This window comes from Hemitrygon akajei, chromosome 12 (genome assembly GCF_048418815.1).
Source record: "Hemitrygon akajei chromosome 12, sHemAka1.3, whole genome shotgun sequence".
Lineage (NCBI taxonomy): Eukaryota > Metazoa > Chordata > Chondrichthyes > Myliobatiformes > Dasyatidae > Hemitrygon > Hemitrygon akajei.
The window spans coordinates 36,661,172-36,683,365 of NC_133135.1; the positions used below are offsets into that span (position 1 = coordinate 36,661,172).

At 40.7% G+C, this 22,194-nt stretch overlaps 1 protein-coding gene across 5 annotated transcripts in view; it reads left to right on the forward strand.

Annotated features, from left to right (window-relative positions):
* b4galt2 (UDP-Gal:betaGlcNAc beta 1,4- galactosyltransferase, polypeptide 2) overlaps positions 1-21,870 on the forward strand; it is a 375,893-nt gene extending 354,023 nt beyond the window's left edge. For 4 of the 5 annotated variants that reach the window (XM_073062911.1, XM_073062910.1, XM_073062913.1 and 1 more), the window contains 2 exons: positions 6,956-7,060; positions 20,998-21,870. In XM_073062911.1, coding sequence (XP_072919012.1) covers positions 6,956-7,060; positions 20,998-21,148 — 256 coding nt within the window. In that variant the 3' untranslated portion in view covers positions 21,149-21,870. Of the gene's footprint in view, positions 1-6,955; positions 7,061-18,223; positions 18,337-20,997 lie in introns of all 5 variants that reach the window. The other variant, XR_012101020.1, reaches the window with a different exon arrangement.
* The last annotated feature ends 324 nt before the right edge of the window (positions 21,871-22,194 follow it).

Sequence of the window (22,194 nt, forward strand, 5' to 3'; positions counted from 1 at the left end):
CACATTTCCCCCTCCCCCTCCTACTTTCAAATCTCTTACTATCTTTCCTTTCAGTTAGTCCTGACGAAGGGTCTCGGCCCGAAATGTCGGCAGTGCTTCTCCTTATAGATGCTGCCCGGCCTGCTGTGTTCCACCAGCATTTTGTGTGTGTTGTTTGAATTTCCAGCATCTGCAGATTTCCTCGTGTTTGCACTGTGTACAATATTGGTTTCCTTATTTATGGAAGAATGTTAATGCATCAGAAACAGTTTAGTGAAAGTTTACTTAACTAATTGGTTGCCTTATGAGAAATGGTTGGTTAGTTGGGCTTGTATTTGCCAGAGCTTAAAGTGTGAGAGAGGACTTGACTAAAAGATGAATGATATTGTGGGTTCTTGACAAAGTGGATGTTGAGAGAAAATTTCTCTTTGTAGGAAAATTTTAAACTCTCTACTGTTCAAAGGGGTTTCCCATTGAAAACAAATTAGCTGATTTTTTCTCTCTCTCAGAGAATACCAAATCTTTCGAGTTCAAGGGGCAGTAGAAGCAGAATCTTTGATATTTATTTTTACACAGTGGTACATAGACAGCAGATTAAATCAGCTATGATCTTGTGAAATGATAAAGCAGGTCATGAGCCAAAGTGACTATATTTGCTCGTAATTTGTATGTTCGAAGTATGTTTGTGTGGTGTCGTCCAACTCCTGCTGCTGTTTTTTCTGAGGTGCATGTGGGAGCTAAGGAGGTGATGGCCAAAGTGGGGACCATGAGGTCCAGGAAATTTTCTCAAAGATCAAAGCAATCTACATCTGCATGCAGGAAGACCCGGGCAACATTCAGGACTGGGCCAAGAAATCAGCAAGGAATATGAATGCCACACAGATCACCAATGATGACCACTTCCAGCAAGACAGCTTCTAACCAACCACCCATCATTCATTGCTACCTACTAGTTCTGAGACATCCGCGGGTGGGATTGCCAATAACCCAAAGCTGAAACGGAGCAGCCACATAAATAGTATGCCGCAGAAGCAAGACAGTGGCTGGGCTTCCTGCAGTAGAAGATTCAGCCCCTGACATCCCAGAGCCTTTGTAGGATCTTCAAAGTCAAGAGTGAGATGGGATACTCATCACTCTTGTGGATGTGTGTAGCTCCAATAACTCCTAAGATACCCAATGTTATCAAGGATAAGGCAGTTTGCCTGACTGGCACTCATTTAGCTCTAAGTGTACTTTCTCTCCACTCCAGCACTGTAATCCGTACCTTCTACAAAATTCACTGCAGATACTCCTAGATTACTCCAACAACCGCTCCCAAACTTCACAAGCAACATACAGAATATCAGTTATTTTATATGCATATTTTATTTTTGCATTTCTTTTCATTCTTAAACAAAATAACTGGAAACACTAACCATGTTAAAGGAGTAAAAACCACAGACAAGGTTGAGAACCTCTTATCTAAGATTCCAAAATCCGAAATATTTTTTGGGCAATGACATAATGTCACAAATGGAAAATTCCTCAAGGTGCTGGGAAGGTTACATTGATGATGCACTGTTCTGAGAAGTGACCTGGCAAATGTAGTAAAGGGAAGTTAATGGAAAGTACAAAAACTCTGCATTAAGCAGAGACTGAAAATCCTGATCGTGTGTTGAACGAGTGGATTTGTCAGCATCCGAGTCACGTGTGCTGCTTACCGGTATGCTGATTGCTCAACAAACAAAGATCTATCATGACAAACTGAAATTCTAGATAATTGTGAATATTCAGCAGGATGGTTGGAGAAATTTTTAAAAAGGCACTTTTAACAATTTGTAGTGATAAAACATCTGCTGATCACGAAGCAGCAGAGAAGTTCATTGATGAGTTTGCCAAGATCCTCACTGATGAAAACCTAACACTCTGAACAGCTGCATCAGTACATAGTGTGATGAAGTGTGTGTAAGACAAAGATTGCTTACCAGTAGCACATGAATTTAGAGTTGGAAATGATGGTAATTCTAAAATCTGAAACACTTCCAGCCCAAAGCATTTCAGATAAGGGGTGCTCAACCTGTACAATCTTCTTGCCTTGATAACGTCCCGGGAAATAACGTTCTTCGTGCTGTTTAATATGAACTAAACATATAATCTGTATATATTTTATGGGGAAAGCACCGCGATAAGGAATGCTGTTTGCTTTGATTTTGAAAGTGGCATGAATTTTTCATTGATTCAGGTAACATAATAAGATGATGTGACAGCAATCAAAAGAGTAAAGCAGATTGCCTATATCAAGAGAATTTAACTCCCATCAAATCAAACTGAACCTGTGCAGCTACAAGTGGATCACATCTGGATTCTTCCTGAGTGTGACATAAATGTGTCTTAAGCTGCTGGAGGCAGTTGCAGCAAAGTATACTTTTAGTGCAAGAAGTCATCTCACATTGGGGAGCGAAAACCACAGGGGACAATGCAGTCAGGGGTGCCTAGCCGCTGAATTGGAGTGCATTCCTAGTGAGATTTTGAAATCAGAGATCAAAAGCATTGGCTGAAATTTTGGAGAGCTGAAGTTTGTGCAGGAAATGAACAGAGACTACCGATACATAGTTCTAGATGAAGATCAGCCCAATTTCAGAAGAACAGATTCCTAGTGTACGGGATCATTGTGGTCATGTGAAGAGACCACAAACCAGGGAGCTTTGACAAAATGATAATACAGGTAGGAAAATAAAGAGCATTTCAGAAGGCAAGTGTTGTTTACAGTAACAAAATGAGGGCAAAGGTCATAGAGGACAATGGAGTCCAATTATAACTGTCATCTAAACCATGAAATTATAGTCCTGCTGTGTATGAAATTGTTTTATTAACATTAGTTAATGCTTTGAGTTCTTTGGTGGCTTTTGGCATATATTGTGGTAGAACCTACAGCGGTATGTTGGCAGTGTGATATCGAGTTGACTCTGGGATTGTCAGGAAGTTTGGGGCTGCTTCCATTCAAACACCTTTGTACCAAATGTGCTGCTTAGTCCTTAGTAATTTTGGATCTGCACACCCGTGTATACAGTCTGTAAATCTGGACTGTAAACTTGGGTAATTCTCCGGCAGGTACAATTCAGAGTCTATCGACTGAACATGCTTTAGGTCAGACCTAGTGCAGGGAAAGTTAGTTCATTCAACTGTAAGGATGGTGAATGAGGTTATTTACAGTTTTTGCATTTGATTGCTTGCAAGTGTAAGAAAGATAATTTGTCAAAATTATTATAATTGTTTAGTAGTTAAAGTTGTTTAATGGATTTTTAATCTCTCAAACCGTTTGAAGCTGTATTCAGAAACATGCAAAGTCTGACAGCTTTGACATATTGTAAAGCTTAAGCTTCAAGTTTCAAAATAAATTTGTAATCAAAGTACATATACTTTACCATATAATACCTTGAGATTCATTTTCTTTCAGGCACTTACAGGAAAAAGGAAATACAACAGAATTTTATGAAACTATGCATAAATAGAAAAGGACTGACAACCAATGTGCAAAGGAGGACAAATTGCAAATAAACAGCATAGTGGTGAATGAAGTTATCCATAATGATTTAGGAGCCTGATGGTTTACAGCAGGGGTGTCAAACTCATTTTAGGTCACGGGCCGGATTGAGCAAAATGCAGCTTCATGCGGGCCGGATCAGTCGGACACGTGCGAACGCAGCTTTCGTTGCCTCCGTTTTTTCAGCCTGCTCTCATGTGTCTCAGTCTCTGCTATAACTACAAAGTGTTTCACTTTACAAATTCTGTTTCTTATGAAGAAGACTGCCGAATAAACACTAAAAACCCTGAAAACCTGGTACCTGAATAAACTCAGCATTAGCCATATCATACGCCATAGGCGCTTCGATTACTGGGGCCAGCTTTAATAGTAATTAGATATTATCTCATGGGCCAAAGATAATTCCACCGCGGGCCGGATTTGGCCCGCGGGCCTTGAGTTTGACATATATGGTTTAGGGTAATAACTGTTCTTGAACTTCATGGTGTGAGACCTAAGGCTTCTGTACTTCCTGCATATTGTTAGTGGCAAGAGGACTGCATGGTCTGCATCACAGACGAGAATATCTGCAGATGCTGGAAATCCAAACAACATACACAAAATGCTGGAGGAGCTCAGCAGGCCAGGCAGCATCTGTGGAAAAGAGTGCAGTTGACATTGCGGGCTGACTCTGTTCATCAGGACTGGAGTAAAAAAGCATGAGGAGTCAGAGTAAGGGAGTGGGGCAGGGGAGAAGGAGTACAAGACAATAAGTGACAGGTGGAACTGGGATGGAGGGGAGGGGTAAACTAAAGAAGGGGTGATTGGTGAAAGAGATACAGGGCTGGAGAAGGGGAAATCTGATAGGAGAAGACAGAAGGCCATGGAATTAGGAAAAGGGTGTGGAGCACCAGAGGGAGGTGATGGGCAGGTAAGGAAATAAGGTGAGAGTGGGAAATGGGAATGGGGGATGGTGAAGGAGAGATCGGGGGAAGGGGACATTACCGGAAGTTCGAGAAATCGATGTTCACGCCATCAGGTTGGAGGCTATCCAGGCGGAATATAAGGTGTTGCTACTCCAACCTGAGTGTGGCTTCATCGCGACAGTCGAGAAGGCCATGGACTAACATGTTGTAATGGGAAATAGAATTAAAATGGGTGGCCACTGGGAGATCCCACTTCTTTCTGGCGGATGGAGTGTAGGTGCTCGGCGAAGTGGTCTCCCAATCTACATCATGTTTTCTGGCGAACAGAGCATAGGTGCTCAGCGAAGTGGTCTCCCACCACCAAGCACATCTTTCCCTCCCCCATACTTTCTGCTCTCCGCAGGGATCGCTCCCTTCACAACTCCCTTGTCCATTCCTCCCTCCCCACTGATCTCCCTCCTGGCACTTATCTTTGCAAGCGGAACGAGTACTACACCTACCATTCAGGTCCCCATACAGTCCTTCCAGCTGAGGTGACATTTCACCTGTGAGTCTGTTGGGATCACATACTGTGTCTGGTGCTCCCAGTGTGGCCTCCTGTATATCATTGAGACCCGATGTAGATTAGGAGACTGCTTCACCGAACACCTACTCTCTGTCCACCAGAAAAAGCGGAATCTCCCAGTGGCCACCCATTTTAATTCCACTTCCATTCCTATTCCCATATGTCTATCCATGACCTCCTCTACTGACGCAATGAGGCCACACTCAGGTAGGAGGAACAACACCTGATATTCTGTCTGGGTAGCCTCCAACCTGGTGGCATGAACATTGATTTCTCAAACTTCCAGTAATGCCTCCCAACCACCATTCCCTATTCCCATTTCTCTCTCTCACCTTATCTCCTTGCCTACCCATTGCCTCTCTCCGGTGCTCCTCCCCCCTTTTCTTTCTTCCATGGCCTTCTGTCATCTCCTATCAAACTCCACCTTCTCCAGCCCTGTATCTCTTTCAACTATTAGCTTCCCGACTGTTTACTTCACCACACCCCTCCCTCCCAGTTTCACCTATCCCCTTGTGTTTCTTCCTTCCCTCACCCTCCCCCACCTTATTACCCTCAGCTTTTCACTCCAGTCCTGATGAAGGGTCTCAGCCTGAATAGCTTTTCCAGCCATCAAGTTGTCTTTCAGTCTTTTCACAGTCATATCTTTTTTTGATTCTCCCACTCACTCCTGTTACAAGGCCTATTGCCATTTTATATTAGGACAGATTCAGATTCAGTCAGCGCCTGCATCAATGGATCATGAAGGGAGAGCCCTGCAGTGGAATCAGAATCAGGTTTAATATCTCTGGTACACGAGGGGTGATTGATAAGCTCGTGGCCTAGGGTAGAAGGAGTCAATTTTTGACAACCTAGCACATTTATTTTTCAACATAGTCCCCTCCTACATTTACACACTTAGTCCAGAGGTCGTGGAGCATACAGATCTTGGACCTCCAGAAAGTGTCCATAGGTGGGTGATTGTTAAGTTCATGGCCTAAGGTAGATGGGGTTGAGTTACTTGCTCTCATTACATGCATGCGCATTTTAACTCATTGAGTGATTATGCAGAAAGTTTGAAGTTAATAACTTATCTCCGTCTACCTTAGGCCACGAACTTATCAATCACCCGTGGTCAGTTATTAACTTCAAACTTTCTGCATAATCACTCAAAGAGTTGATGTGCATGCGCATGTAACGAGAGCTGTGTAACTCATCTCCTTCTACCTTAGGCCACGAACTTATCAGTCACCCCTCGTATATCATGAAATTTGTTGACTTCGTGGCAGCAGCACAATGCAATGCATAATAACAGAAAAAACTGATTTACAGTAAGTGTATATATATTGAATAGTCAAATTGAATAAGTAGTGCAAAAAATAGAAATTTATAAAGTTGTGAGGTAGTATAAATGTCCATTTAGGAATCGATGGCAGAGGGGAAGAAGCTGTTCCTGAATCGCTGAGTGTGTGCCTTCAGGCTTCTGCACCTCCTCCCTGATGGTAGCAATGAGATCAAGGCATGACCTGGGTGATGAGGGTCCTTAATGATGGAAGCCACTTTTTTGAGGCATTGCTCCTTGAAGATGTCCTGGATGCTGTGAAGGCTGTGTTCATGATGGAGCTGACTGAGTTTACAACTTCCTGCAACTTACTTCGATCCTGTGCAGTAGCTCCCCACCCAGACAGTGACACAGCCAGTCAGAGTGCCCTGCATAGTACAGCTGTAGAGATTTTCGAGTGTTTATGGAGACATGGGGATAAATGTAGTGGACAGTAAATTTTGGCCCATTGCACAGTGCCACTGGATTCATTAGCATTGCTGTATTCTGGCCATTACACCAAGGAGTTAATGATTTTTGCGTCAGTGCTGCAGAGTATTGAAGAAACTTGGAGTCACATACCTGGAAGTTATCTTAAGGTCATTCTTTGGGCTGTACTTGTATTTTTGTTTGTTATTCCAGTGACCCTTCTGTGATGCTTTTTGCAATCTGTTCTTATTTTCCAGAATAACGCTGAAAGGTATGAAAGTGTCCCGACCAGACTCCAGGATTGGAAAATACCGAATGATAAAGCACGAACGTGACAAGCACAATGAGCCCAACCCCCAGAGGTAATTTTGACATAGACATTTACAGTATACCCCCTCCTATAAAGATCCATTACACCGAGCCGCTGGTCCAGTGGGGTTGAGCATTTTGGTCTGTCAGTGGCTCTGGGTGACTGAGATTCAGAAAAGTCAAACCTTCAGCAATCTTCAATAAGATTATGTTCACGATAGTGTGACGTGGCACAGAATGGAGGAGAAAGGAGAAACTCGCAGTGTGCCAAGTATACCCTTCGTTGGCATAATACTGCAGATGTCTCTGTATTACTCAGACTGCAATTCAGCAGATGTGAACAAGTAAGTGAAATATAGGAAGGGTAGGTAACAAGTGTAACTTTTTGGGCTGTATTTTTTGTATTCTCATTATTATTCTCATCCATAAAACCCTATTGTTCTTCGTGCATTTAGGGATTTACTGGGGAAAAAATAGTTTTTTTTCCACTGCTCAGGGCAGACTGTACACACGGCCAAACTGTGAACCTGGGTTTAAACTGTTGCGGAAATTGTGGGAACGCCAGTGTCCTTTGTTATTGGAGCAAACAGTCTGCATAGTGCCCCTGCTCAAGGTGAGGCAGCCAGCTGATGGGTGAGGACAAAAATATAGGTGATCAGTTGTCATAGAGTCGTACAGAGTGGAAACAGACCCTTTGGCCCACTGATAACATATTGACCATCAAGAATCCATTTAACCCTTCCTTCACTTAACCCATTCTGTTGCCTCACATTCTGAGCAGTTCACACAGATTCTACCACATAACATTAGAGGAAATCTTTAATGACCATTTAGTCTCCCAGCTGCTTTGTGATGTGGGGGGAAGTCTGAACACCAGCTGGAAACTCTCACAGTTACACGGGAGCGCCACGGTGCTGTAGCGGTTAGCGCCGTACTGTTACACCTCGGAGCATTCCAGAGTTCAATTCCGGAGTTTGTGATTTCTCCCCGTGGACCACGTGGGTCTCCTCCGGGTGCTCTGGTTTTCTCCCTCGGTCCAAAGACTGAAAGAAGGGATTTATTTACTGAACGGCATAAGACAGAAAGGCATTGTGACTTACACTGCTCCTTTGTGCCTTGACAGGCAAGTTTTCATGCCTGCCCTGCCAGTGATTGTACGGTGCTAATCTCTTATCGACCCAAAAACCACAGAAAAGTCCATGTAGTAGTTTGATTGGTCATTGTAAGTTGTTTTACGACATGGGCTGCTGGGGGGTGCGACTCCTTGGGCCAGCAGGGCCTGTTCCATGCTGTATGTCTAAATAAATCATACAGGCAGAACGTGCAAGTTTCTCCCCTCTCCAACATACTCAGCATTAAAGATTATCATTGAGACCCTGTCGGTAGAACTGAGTTTGAAAGATTTAAAAACTTGTAGCTGTGAGAAACTTTTCTGACCCTACAACCATTTCCTGCTGATTCTACCTGTAGGCAAAGCCACTAGGACCACAGATCTTTTGGATTAGTAACGGGTAGCATCCCACCACTGAGAATGGAGATGATTCCACATCTGGACTGTGGACAAGTATGAGAAAGTCCAAACCTACACACACAAAATGCTGGAGGAACTCAGCAGCATCTATGGAAAAGAGTAACGAGACCTGAGTCCTGAAGAAGGGTCTCAGCCAAAACTTCGACTGTTTACTCTTTTCCATAGATGCTGCCCGACATGCTGAGTTCCTCCAGTGTTTTGTGTGTGTTGCCTTGGACAAGTATAATGCTTTCTTGTAAACAAAGGCCAGAGACGGGTGGCTTACCAATCATTACAAGTTCAGAGTGATTTTATACGATCAATATAAAGAGTGGATCTCAGAATTTTCAGATCAGAGCTGTCTTTTTCATGTTCTTCACTTAGCCTGGGAGTTCTTGGCAAGGGATTTACTGAACTGTGCATGGCTATAAGGGATAGTGATCCAGGCCATGCCTCTGTGCATTGACAGGTAAGTTTTTGTGCAGTACCAGTGATTGTAGTAATCTCTATCAACTCAAACGTTGCAGCAGGTATTGGAATGAATACTTCATTATCTGGGCACAGATTCAAATCAGATCACAGATGAAAAAGGTATCTTGAAAGGCTAATTGAGACATGAAGCTATTTTCTGAAATGAGCACACTACAATGAGATTTACACTCTAATGGGCAAATGGATTGCTGCTCTTTCAATCACCTCAGGCTGACATTAGAGCACTCTGCTCCATCGTCTCTGTCACTTCCATGTGTAGAAGAAATGAAGCTCCTAATGCATCACAAAACCATGCATTTAAAAGCTGACAAATCTAAGATCAAGAAAGTAGATAAAGAGGGAGCACTATCAAGATTTAAAGGGAAGATATTCTAAAGTTGACTGACTGAAAGCACTCAGCTTGAACTGGTGGGTCTAGCATCGTATGTAGTCTAAAATGGGCAATGATGGCAAATCTCCATCTCTGACACAAGTTAATGAGCCAGAGTAATTTTTACAGCAACCTTGTAGTTTCACTGTTGCCATTTCTAAAATTTGTTTTTTTATTCCAAATTTATTTAACTCTATATTTGATGTCCTCAGTTACTCTGAAGGGATTTGATCTCATGGCTTGAGGTCAATAATTTGGGCCTCCAGGTCAGACTGCTGTTACTTTTCCACTTCCCCACACTTTCTGTTCTGACATTTGATACCTTCTACTTAAAGGGAAAAGTGGTGAAAAGACATTTTCTTTCAAGGTGTCACACTTGGGTAATTACATTTCACCCTGGAAGGAAATTTGACTTTCTGATGCTTGAGAAAATGATGCAAAGCGTCAAAATTTTCAAGCCAGTGCTTAGAAATGCAAATAAATATCTCCACTTAAATGGTGGTAAAGCCTGTAATTAATTACTAAATGCAGCATCAAAGGAAGTAATTTGGTCCATTGCATCCATTAGTCCATTTACTCCATTGCAGTGGAGTAAATTCTGTTGGCCTCTTTTCCCCAAACTTCATCTGCATTGTCCTTCTCACACATGACCATCAACTCCCCTTTGACATTTAAAACTGGTAATTTATCCCTTCCAAATCCATCTCACCTCATTCCCCAAACCCTACCTGTGTTATTTTATATACTATTCTGTGGAGGAGGATAGAGCAGAGGTGGGCATCCAGAACTGAATAAACCTTTCTGAAAATGGCAGAATAGGGGAAGGGTATTTTTTAATAACCGATGTATTAAGAAATATTATTGTGTTGTCAAAACTACGGGTCACCTGGAAATTGTCAGTCTATTTTCTTCTGGATTTAAGCTTGTCCTGAACATATTCTTCCAGAATCAGAATCAAGTGTATTATCACTAACATATGTACTATAATTTAGCTATTTCTAAAATGTTGCTTATGTGTCTTCAGTAGTACAGTAATGAGAAGAAGGCGTGTCCTGGGTGGCATGGGTCCTTAATGATAGAGGCCGCCTTTTTGAGGCCATTGTCTTTTGAAGATGTCCTCAATAGTGGGGCGGCTGGTGTCCTTGATCGAGCTGGCTGAGTCTACAGTCCTCTACACTTTTACCTTGTTGTGGTACTAGGATAATTCTAAAGTAACAGTATTATTGAACACCCCATCTCACATAGATCAATATCAACAAAGCCTTAAGAAGGAAAATCTAAAGGAAAGAATCTTTTATCTAAGTGCTCCCAAGAACTGCAAGGTTGTGATTGCAAATTAGATAACCATTGAGAAAGTGCACACATTAATGCCTCCATGTAACAGAATATACTGGGAATGGTTAGTTGCAGCTGTTGCTTTAAAATGTGCAGTTGCCAAGGGAGAACAAGGAAATAAAGTGAGAACAGCTTGTGTGTTCCTTTCCCTACCCTGAGCACCTCATAGAACTATTTGCATTACAGGTCTGAGGTCCTGAGGGTGACTTGACATTCAAGGCCAATGCCACCTCCATCCATGTGGTACAAATGATATCTCTGGCATATTTGCTGACATTGATATCCAGCTGTCTATATACACTGAACTCAGTCAGGCTTGCTTAACAAACTCAGTGAAAGTGTAATCTTCTCTGCCTGAGAACCTGCTCTCATGCGTCGCTCGGAATGGCGTTCCAGCTGCTTCTGCGGCAGGCAGTCCTGGTCCAAACAGATTCTTGAGACCGGCAGTCAAACACGCTGACAGTTAAAGTGAGTGAGCCAAGCACCGTTAATTTAAGAACAATACTGCAGTTTCTGTAAATTCACAACAGAAGATGCTGAAGACACTCAACAAGTCAGTCATCGTACATCAAAGAAATGCAAATCAGACAGTTCTCAGCAAGAATCTGAACCTACAACATCTGCTTAATGTCACCAGTGATTTCTGTGATTGTTTCTGTTAGTCTTTTAACAAGGATGCTCCATTTTACAGGTGCTTTTTCCATCTAGAAGCCTTCTTGAACAGTGAATGTTACAACACCCATGTAGAATTCAGTAGGTGCAATCTATTAGCAGACATGCAATGACTCCACTTTTGCATGTCTCCCTATAGATTGTACCTAATTTACACAGGAGTTTTACATTTCACTGCTCAATGGGTATGCAAGTAAGCTGATCTGAGAATCATTGATGTAAATATTCTTGTAATATTAATGTAAAAATGTTGCACTTGGATTTTTTTTTCCCTTCCATCATCCCTACGTCATGTGGAGTTTTCACTGTATTCTGATGGAAGATTTTTGATCTCCACTGAGCATTTGATGGAAAATCTGGAGCAAGTACTAGTAGCACACATCCATCCACCCTAAAGAAAATAAATATTTAGTCCTCTGTATTAGCATAATGAAAAGAAGTGGGATGTACAGTATGTTACCCTTAAAAAAACGAAGTCAGCAAACTTCTTGAGTTCACTGCTAGAGTTAGTTTCCCATGCTCTTCCTGTGAAGGAGGGATAACTTACTCCAGAGGCCCTCTGTTACAAGAAGTCTTATAATTAACTTGGAATGACGTTCTCCTTTTTAAGGGGGGCATTTGACTAAATTGAAGAATGGTTGCCAGGTGGGAGACTATGGAATGCAAGACAATCTGGGCCTATGGAGACTGTCCTGGCAATCAAAACGACTGTGGCATTGATGGGAGGAGGGTCAGTGAGTTTCGAAGCATAGCTGACAGGGAAAGTGAGATCAGGAATTTGCAGTGCATATGACTACTAGAATTTAAGGAGTGTGGGATTCACAACACAAAGGCAGCAAGGAGTTAAATATGGTCAGGAACCATGGTTTGAAATAGAAGACTGCAGATGCTGGAACCAGGAGCAAACTACAAACTGCTGGAGGAAGTCAGTCGGGCAGGCAGTATACGCAGAGGGAAGTGGTTTGGGTCAAGAATGACCTTCGTCTGGTCTGAATGTTTTGAGAGGCAGGGGTAGATCACAGGTGGGCATCAGGAGGTATGATTGACAGGATGAGCCACTCCTGCTTGCCCTGATCTCTCAGCAGTACGCAAAAGTATGCGCTTGGTCAATCTGGGCTCTTGGCCTCTCTTCAACTGCTGCATTCCCCATGCTCAAGTAAACCCACAGCGGAAGCAACTACGGTAATCTACTTCACTGCCAATCTCAGTCCATTTAGGGACAAACATCGGCAAATTATTTAGCCAAGTCTAAACTTGCGCTGTAGTATTGGGAGGAGTAGCATTGCAGCAGGATGAACTGATTTTCTTCCCATTTTTTTCCAATTAATGACTATTCCAATACCCCTCCCCTTCCCCCAACTCTATTCCATGGTCTCTTGTCTATCTTTGGAGTCATAGAGCTAGAAGTTACTTCCAATGTAATTTAATTCGACAGAGGCTGGTGAAATATACCTGCTTTTAATGTATTTTTTAAATGTTGAGAAAAGTTGCGACTTTTTGAACAAATCTATTTCTCATATGGAAAGCAGTGTTGGGAAGATGGTAAACAAAGCCTCTTTCAGTTACAACCCAACAGCGTCATCTGCTGCTCCACCACGGTACTGAGTCAGGATATGATCCAAGTCTCCTTGGAGCAACTAAAAGCATTGCCTGCAATGAAAAGTTGTTAGTGAAAAAGAAAAGCTGCTTCTTACAATGCCAAGTTATCACACTATGAAGCCCTTCTTTTTACGAAGTAATAACCTATGTTGGAAAGTTAGGGAATATTTGCATCTGCACAAATTTATTCTCTCTGCCAGCCTTAATGGGTAATGGTATTTGATTGCTGATAAGTTGCAGCCAATAGTCTGACAGTTTCTTCAGTTTCACAGAAAACCGTGCAATATATTCAGCATATTCTGAAGAGCAGTCACAATTTTGTATTTTCCCATCTATTTCCTAATTTGGAGAGAGACATTCTGGAGAATCTTTTGCCTTACTTATGAGTAGACGATGGAAGTATCAGTTACCCAGAGTACTCAGTGACTCTGTAGTTCATGCTTAGATTTAAACAGCTATAATCTTACTGTGAGTAGGCTGGTACTTCTATCCTTTCATTTCTAGACTTCTGCGTGTTTCTTTGCTAATCACTTCCATCTCCATAATTAGAGCTCGGCGGTTTGGATCAGAATCTAAGTGGAAAATTGTAAAGGAACAGGAAGCTGGAATCTATAAAGGAATGGCTGATAAGAACAAGACATCAAGAGGTGGAAAATGACTTAACTGAGATTTTAGTCAAAGAAATTTAGGGGTCGGAAGCAGTGGATTTGAGAGTTTGATTTCCATTAGGGCCATAATATCTGGCAGACCTTCAAATTATATTTACTTGTAGTTCATATGAGTCATAAGGGAGAGAAAGTATAAGATTAAGGACAATAAGTGATCATTTTAAGTGATCTTTAGAATCCTAACAACAAAAATGTATCCTGACCTTTAATGTTCTTGCTTGACAACCTTTTCATTTTGTTAGCCCCTGGTAGAGGAGGAGGTAGGGGGTTAAAATTATTGGCTAAGGAAGAGATTTTTTTGAAGATTTCATCTTTAATCTTCCATCACATCCATTAATGGATCATGACTCATTCATTCCTGCACAATACATTTGCTGGTGTGTCTGCCTAGCATCTGGTCGGTCAGAAGCAAGATGGGTCTTTAACATTTACTAGTAACCATTGAAAGTTAAAGCAATGGAGAGCTAACTATGAATTCACCAAAGTTTTGAAATGAAACCTCTCTTATAAATAACATTTTATTTAGTTAAAGTAAGTTGCAATTTAAGAAATGCAGGATATTTTGTTTTTTTAATTTTCTGTCATTGGTACTATTGGATTTCTATTGCTTTTTGCCAATTCAAAATGTTCCCCAGGTACAGACAATGAGATGACACAATCAGAAGACTGCTGTTAGTTCAAGACTTACCGGTAGTTAATAAAAGGAACTTTCCTTACTTTTGTTAACTATTGCATTGTTTGGAACTCTGATGCATTGATCTTTTTGGCCTGTGGGTCCTGCTTTAACACTTTTCATTGGATCTCACTCCTTTTCTATGTACTGTATGGCAATATAACAAGCTCCTGCCCCTTCCCCTGACTTAACCTCCCACCTCCACTGCCATCAGATCCAAGCCAATCCAAATCTCCACTCCACAATTCACCATCACCTCTACACCCACAGTGGACCCTGGCATGATTGCATATCACTGACCTGCTCCTCCACCAGCTCCAGCTATGGTCCAGCCTTGCCTTCTTCTGTTCCCTGAATAGACCCCAGTTGTCCAACTAATGCACAAACAGACCTGATTTCTTGTGCACCCTTATCATCGGCAGTAAGTGATCATGCACACCCTGGCTGGGCTTTCTTGCATCAATTCTAATTGGCCTCAAACACTTTAAAACTTCACAGGATGGCTGGTTTGTGTTCCCATAATGTGCTAATTTAGATGTATTTTTTGAGATTACGATATTCTTTGCCCTAGGTGTTTAATGACCACTGTGCAAATTGGTAAAATATTGCTTCTTCTCATAAAATCCATCCTCATTCAGAGGAATGACCTGATTGACAATAAGAAGGTCAGTCAGTCACTTGGAGAATACAGGGATTTATAAGAACCAGACACATTACAGTTAAGCAATTAGAAGAGGCCTTTGCCATCACTAACCTTAACCCATCTAATACGTTGTTTTAAAGTGCTTCACTTTTAAAACATCAAAAAATGGATTAAGTGTTCAGCAGAAGGCCAGACTCAAACATAGTGTTGCGTTCTCATCAATGGATGTACGGATTGAACAAGGTTTTGTAGAGGCATCTTTCAGAATGTCATTGGAAATTATCTGCAGTTGGATTCTGCTGATATTCTAAACTTTAGGTTTTGATTTGATTTAAAGAAGGCGAAAGAATTGAAACTGATATTTAATAAGTTTAAAGTTATTATCCACAAACATCGATGTGATCCTTGTTCACTGGGTGTAGGGGGCAATTGAACCCATAGCTGGGGCTAATGGAAAAGTGGAGACAGCGATGTGTGGAGCTTAATGTTGGATTAAGGAAATGGTGTATGGAGATACGAAGCTTAGCTTGTGGTGGGGTGGGATTGGAAGTTGGGATTGGAGTCACAGTGATTGGGGTAGAGGAGCTCAACTGACATGCAGAGAGCAGGATTGAGACCCAAGGAAAATAGTAAAAGTTGTTTTGTCATGAAACATAAAGGCTTCCTCCTGAAGAACTTTAATTTCTTTAATAACATAAAATACCACAAGATGCCACAAGGCCCATATTTGGATTTGGGTTTCTAGTATTATTTCAAAAAGGAAATTGTGAACTGGCCTAAGATTCAATTTGGCATAAACCTTTCCAGTTTCTGGGTGGGATGGCTCGATTGGTAAAAAATGAAATCAGATCATTAGAAAGAGGTGACATAAGATCAGGTGTAGAATACTTGTGGGTGGAGCTAAGAAACTGTAAGGGTAAAAAGACCTAGATGGGAGTGATACACAGACTTCCGAACGGTAGCAAAGATGTGGTCTACAAATTACAAAAGGAGATAGAAAATACATGTAGAAGGGGCAATGTTATGATAGTCATGGGGGATTTCCATATGCAGGTAGATTGGAAAATCAAGTTGTTGCTGGATCCCAAGAGGGTGAATTTGTAGAATGCCTACAAGATGGCTTTTTAGAGCAGCTCGTGGTAGAGCCCACTAGGGGATCAGCTATTCTGGATTGGGTGTTGTGCAATGAACCAGAATTGATTAGAGAGCTTAAGGTAAAAGAACCGTTAGGGGAGCACTGATTACAATATGATAGAATTCACCCTGCAATTTGAGAAGAAGAAGCTAAAATCAGATGTATCAGTATTGCAGTGGAGTAAAGAGAATTACAGGTGTGTGAGATAGGAGCTGGCCAAAATTGATTGGAAGGAAACACTAGAGGGATGACGACAGAGCAGCAATGTCTGGAGTTTCTGGGAGCAATTCGGAAGGTGCAAGATAGGTACATCCCAAGGAAGAGGAAGTATTCGAAAGGCAGGATGACAGAACCATAGTTGACAAGAGAAGTCAACACCAACATAAAAGCCAAAAAGAGGACATATAATAGAACAAAAATTAGTGGGAAGATAGAGGATTGGGAAGCTTTTAAAAACCAACAAAAGGTAATTAAGTTATAAAGAAGGAAAAGATGGAATATGAAGGCAAGCTAGCCAATAACATAAAAGAGGATACCAAAAGTTTCTTGAGAGATATAAAGTGTAAAAGAGAGGCAAAAGTAGAGAATTCAGAGAATGAAGGGACATCTCATTGAAACCTATTGAACGTTGAAAGCCCTAGACAGAGTGAATGTGGAGAGGATGTTTTCCTGTGGTGGGCACAGCCTCAGAATAGAAGGATGTTCATCTACAACGGAAATGATGAATTTCTTTAGCCAGAGGGTGGTGAATCTGTCTCCATAGGCAGCTGTGGAGGCCAAGTCATTGGGTATGTTTAGGACAGAGGTTGATGGATTCCTGATTAGTCAAGGAACGAAGGCAAGAGAAAAAATGAATCAGCCATGATGAAATGGCAGAGCAGACTCAATGGGTCAAATGGCCAAATTCTGCTCCTCTATCTTTGCACACCCAGACAGGTAATCAGCTGTTCTTTTCCAGGAATGTTATCAGGAAACTTCAGGTCTTGATTGTTTTTATTGATTTTTGTAAAACTTCCAAGCTATTGACTTGGGCTCTCATGATTAAACAGAAGGCTGTGGCCAGATCTCGTACTTTATCTAAGATCTGTTATCCAAAAACAGTCAAAAGGTGGACTTTCCATTGAAATTTCCTCAGGGAGCCTCCACAATCAAATTCCTTGTCATGATTGGACATCCTGAATCAGCATGTAGGCAGTTGGGAGACCGACTGCGTCGAGTGCACTCAAAGGGAAGTGAGGGATAAATGTTTGCAATCACTCACCTGTCTCTTTCAATATTAACCAGGATGCTGAATGATAAAGGTACATGTCTGTGGCTTCCTGGCAGTGAAATAGAAATAGTGCTACAGTAGTTTGATCTAGGGCAAAGGTGCCTAAATTCTTTTAGTTATTTGCAGCAATTTGATCTCTGACGCTTATCCCCTATTTCCTCAGTGATCATTCACACTGCCACTCTCCATTGCAACATCCAATCCTGTTATTTCCTGGCAAATGATTGTAATTTATCATTAAAGGAAACCGTGATGCCCACAACTAAGAAAAAAGGCAAAATTAATGCCACAGTGGATGTAATTATAGAAAAAATGCAAATCAGATTATTTATTTAGGAATAATCTCATTTTTGGAAGTGTGTAAATAATTTCCAGGGTAAAAGGATTTATTTTATGTATTATTATAGTCATCTCTAAAGGAACCACAAACTAATTTACTTAAGTGAACTGAATTTGTGAATCCAGTTTATGGATTCATCTTTGGAGAACAGTAGTTGGTCACTTGCAGGTCTAACTGTGGCATGCTCTAATAATTTGTGCAAAATGATTCCTCATCCCTTGTGATTCTACAGCATAATTGTAGCATGGTGGTTAAACTACTGGCCTGGCGTGCAACAGCCTGGACGATTGATCCTGGGAAATAAGATCAAATCCCTCTATTCCATCTATGGAATTTAAATATACTCAATGGATTAAAAGCAATGTTACTTGAAACTGTAAACAGTTGATTATAGTCAAAAAAATCAACTTATTTACTAATGGCCATTCAAAGAGGGGGATTTGCCACCCTTATGCAGTCTTATTAAATGTGATTCCAGATCCTAATCTTAATTTCCTCCTCAATTCAAGGGCAAATGGGGTTGGACAATGAATACTACCACTGCCAGTGACACCCACATCCTGTGAATTAAGAAAACAAGAATTCCCTGCCCCAGAGAGCTGTGGAAGTGAGATCATTGAAGGTATTTAAAGAGGAAGTAGATAAATTTTTGAAAGATCAGGGAATTGAGGGTTATGGGGAACCGGTGTAGAAAAGAAGAGACCTGAAGCAGATCAGCTATGATCATTGAATGGCGGGGTTAGGTGCAATTTTCTTCTGTTATTATATAAGTTGGATTAATCATTCCCTATTTGTTAAATATCCCGGACCTTCTCTGTGCAAAGAAAACGGCATGGTTTGTCAAGCCCCCTTACGTAACGTTAACTTCTAACTTCATTGGTAAGCTGGTGAATCTTTGCTGCTTGTATATATACACAGCATATGTTAAAAAGTCACAAAATTTATTGGCCTTTCTATGAGCTTAATTATGCAATCAAGGAATTATTTATTTGACCTGAGGTGCCTCTTTGATATCTGTTAGCATCATTTCATTGAGATTCATTTTCATATTTCCCTCCAATGTTCACAACGTTCCATTAGGTTTTATTTGCTGTGTTTTAGATAATCCCATTGATCTATAATACATCTGTAAAAATTTTAGACCATAAGACCATATGTTATCGGAGCAGAATTGGGCCGACAGGTCTGTGCCGCCATTTCATCATGGCGGATCCAGTTCCTTCTCAGCCCCAATCTCCTGCCTTCTCCACGCATTCACTAATACCCTGACTTATCAAGAATTATATATACCCAAAGAGTTGGCCTCCACAGCTGCTTGTGGCAATGAATTCCACAGATTCACCGTGGTTTTATGGTTTTTTCTATAATCTTGTGTTTTCTAAGTATCTATCATTTTTTCTCTCATATGTCTATCTTGTTTCCTCCACCTTAACTTGTAATATATTTACTTAGAATCTTTTCCATATTTTCATTCTCCACAGCCAAATTTCCAGTTTCCACTTTTGTATGGTTCATTTGTTTTAGTTTTGTACAGTTAGCTAGCGTTCTCTAAATTACATTTGTTATCCTGTGGTACCACTTCTCCAACACATTATTAAATATAATTTGGAAAAGTTAGTATTTTACCTCATCATAATATAATTTTTCATTGTTTTTATGTAATTTTACTCCCCAATGAACCTATTGCTTTCTCCTCCTTTGGAAAGCTCCCTTTCACCTCAGAATTTTGTTCTTTATCCTTCTCAAATTTCATACTTTTGCTGGTTAGTTAATTGGATGCATTGTCAACTCATTTTGCACCTTCCAGAGAAACATTGCTAGTTTATAGTCTTCATTATTTTCAAAAAGAAGCATCTCTCGATTTCTTGCATTGCTTATTTGACCTTGACCCCAACCCTGACCCTAAGCAAGTATTTCTTTGATGGACAATAAATGCACCAAACCAGGAAATGGTCTTGCTTTGAAAATTCTCAGTTTGATTTATTGCTCTTTGGGACATCAATTTCTATGCAAGTCATATTTAAGTACTGCCTTTGATTTAAGATGTGTTTCCACAGGTTTAAAGATATTTTTACAGCCATTTAGTACAATGACAGAGAAACAAGATCCAGCAATCGCTAGGCCTGAATGCTATGTGTATCCAGAAATATTTCCTGCAACCAAACACAGGTGCCCTAATCCATGTCTCATTGTGACAATCAGACGTCAATTAGTTGAGATTGGCCAAACATATACATTGCTGTCCATTCCAAGGTGGCTCATTAACAAAGAGGTTTTGAAATTTGACCAACTGGTCCACAGGTGAATCATTAAAAGGCAACTGGGAAGGCTGAGACAGTGATGCAGTGGATGCATCTGCCTTGTGTTTGTGTGTCAGGTTGAGGATGTGACACAGAAAGGGGCAATTAGACTACTAAATATTCCAACTCCTGATCTTTCCTCCTAGCTGTGCAGGTTCTTCCTCTTCAAGTATTCATCTGGTTATCTTTTTAAAATTATCATTATATTTGGTTGTCAGGATATGTGTGCTCTTCACATTCCAGCCAATTCTGTGGTGGGTCCTATTGAGCAAGACAAACATGGAATTCCTTGGGATGATTCAGGTCACTACCACGAGTCATGTACCAGTGGTTAGGCAGGATCGGGTGCACTGGGAGATAATGAGGGAAGAGTCTCATGGTCTTAATTGGTGCCCAGCATTTGCAGCTTGAACATGAATTAGGCCATTGCTTCGAATTCACTGTGCAGCAATGACAAAATTATTCACCAGTACAATCTCTCATTTGGTTGCTCAAAAGTCAAAAGTAATCCCATTGAGTTTGCTTCAGGGTTGTACCAAAAAATTAACCCTCCAAAGATATCTACAAATGTCCTACTTAAACACATTGCCCGCTTGTAATGCCTTCCCACCCTGACACATGGGCTTCAGGCTTCTAGAATATGACTTAGTTTTACATTGAACAGGACATTAGGGTATGCTATTTTGAGCAGTCAATGATAAATAAATTACTTCCCACAATAACTGTTCCTTAAAGTGACTCCATCATTTCTTATATGGATATGATCAATTAATTTCAGTATAGGTGGATGTTTCCACACAGTAATAACATTGGCCCAAGTTTTCAAATAAATCAGAAACAGGCATTGGTTTTTAAGAGCTCAACAGGTTTCCTGTTTAATTGCATGCCGGAAAGTCACCATGAGAGAGAACATTAAAGGGAGCTGTTCTGCCTGCATTTTTGGATTGTCTTTATATTGAAATGTGTAATACTTTCTCTTCCAGATTTACAAAAATCCAGAACACAAAGTTAACGATGAAGCAAGATGGCATCAACTCCTTAAAATACAAACTGGTGAATATAACCAAGTACCCGATGTACACAAACATCACAGTGGACATTGGCACTCCACCGCCTCGGATTTCAAGGGGTTAGCAGGTCACGCTGTTCTGAGGCAAAGACAGTTTTCCTGGTATTCCTTGCTTCATTGTAGGCAGTCTTTCTGTCTGTTATTCTCTGTCTTTGTCTTTCTCCAAAGATTTATGGTGAATAAAGCATAAAATTAAGATAACTAACAAAGCATGTGGAAGTAAGAGGGAAGAAAAAAAGTCCTCTTACTTTAAAAGATTGCTGAAATGCTGCCTTCTGGAATTGAGAGATGTAAACTAGACAATACCAGGTTGTACTGATCTGGGACGATTTATTCTTTTAAACCTCTTTTATTTGTGTGAAATCAAGTGTAAAATGAAGCTCTGTACAATCTCTTTAGTACTGTTAACAATATCCTTGACTGCTTTGAAGGTGGCTTCCTCTAACAAAAAAAATCCTTGCTGTATTTGAATCTGGCTCACTGGAGTACCATTGCCACCAATTTTGGGGCAGATTCCTTTAGTTGCCAGTGAGACCTTACATTATAAGAAAATGTGCCTGCAAGGTCATTATGAGTCACAGCTATTTTAACTCTTTGAGTGCTGAATATTCTTTGCAGCTTTCAGATTCACTGTATGCTCATTTTTTTTCTACCATATAACATAAGGGTTTCTTGTAAATTTCTAATATTGAATGTTATAAAGTTATTAAAATGAAATCATTAAAGGAAAACACAAGCAAAATCTCTGGATTTACAAAATTTGATAAATAAATAGAAAGAAATTGCAGTCTTGTGATTTATTATTTCCCACACCTATTACTTATTAGGTGCAAAATCTTTGCTTTCAATCTTGTGCAGTTAAAAAAAATGTATAATTATAAAGCATCTTCCATCGTCCCAAAATATTCCTGACACGATGTACAAGGTGGCACAGTAGCTTAGTGGTTAGCACAACACTTTACAGTACCAGCATACCACTGCCTGTAAGGAGTTCGTACATCTTCCCCATGACCACGTGGTTTTCTCTGGGTACTCTGGTTTCCTCCCACAGTCCAAAGACATACTGATTGATAGGTTAATTGGTCATTGTAAATTGTCCCGTGATTGGACT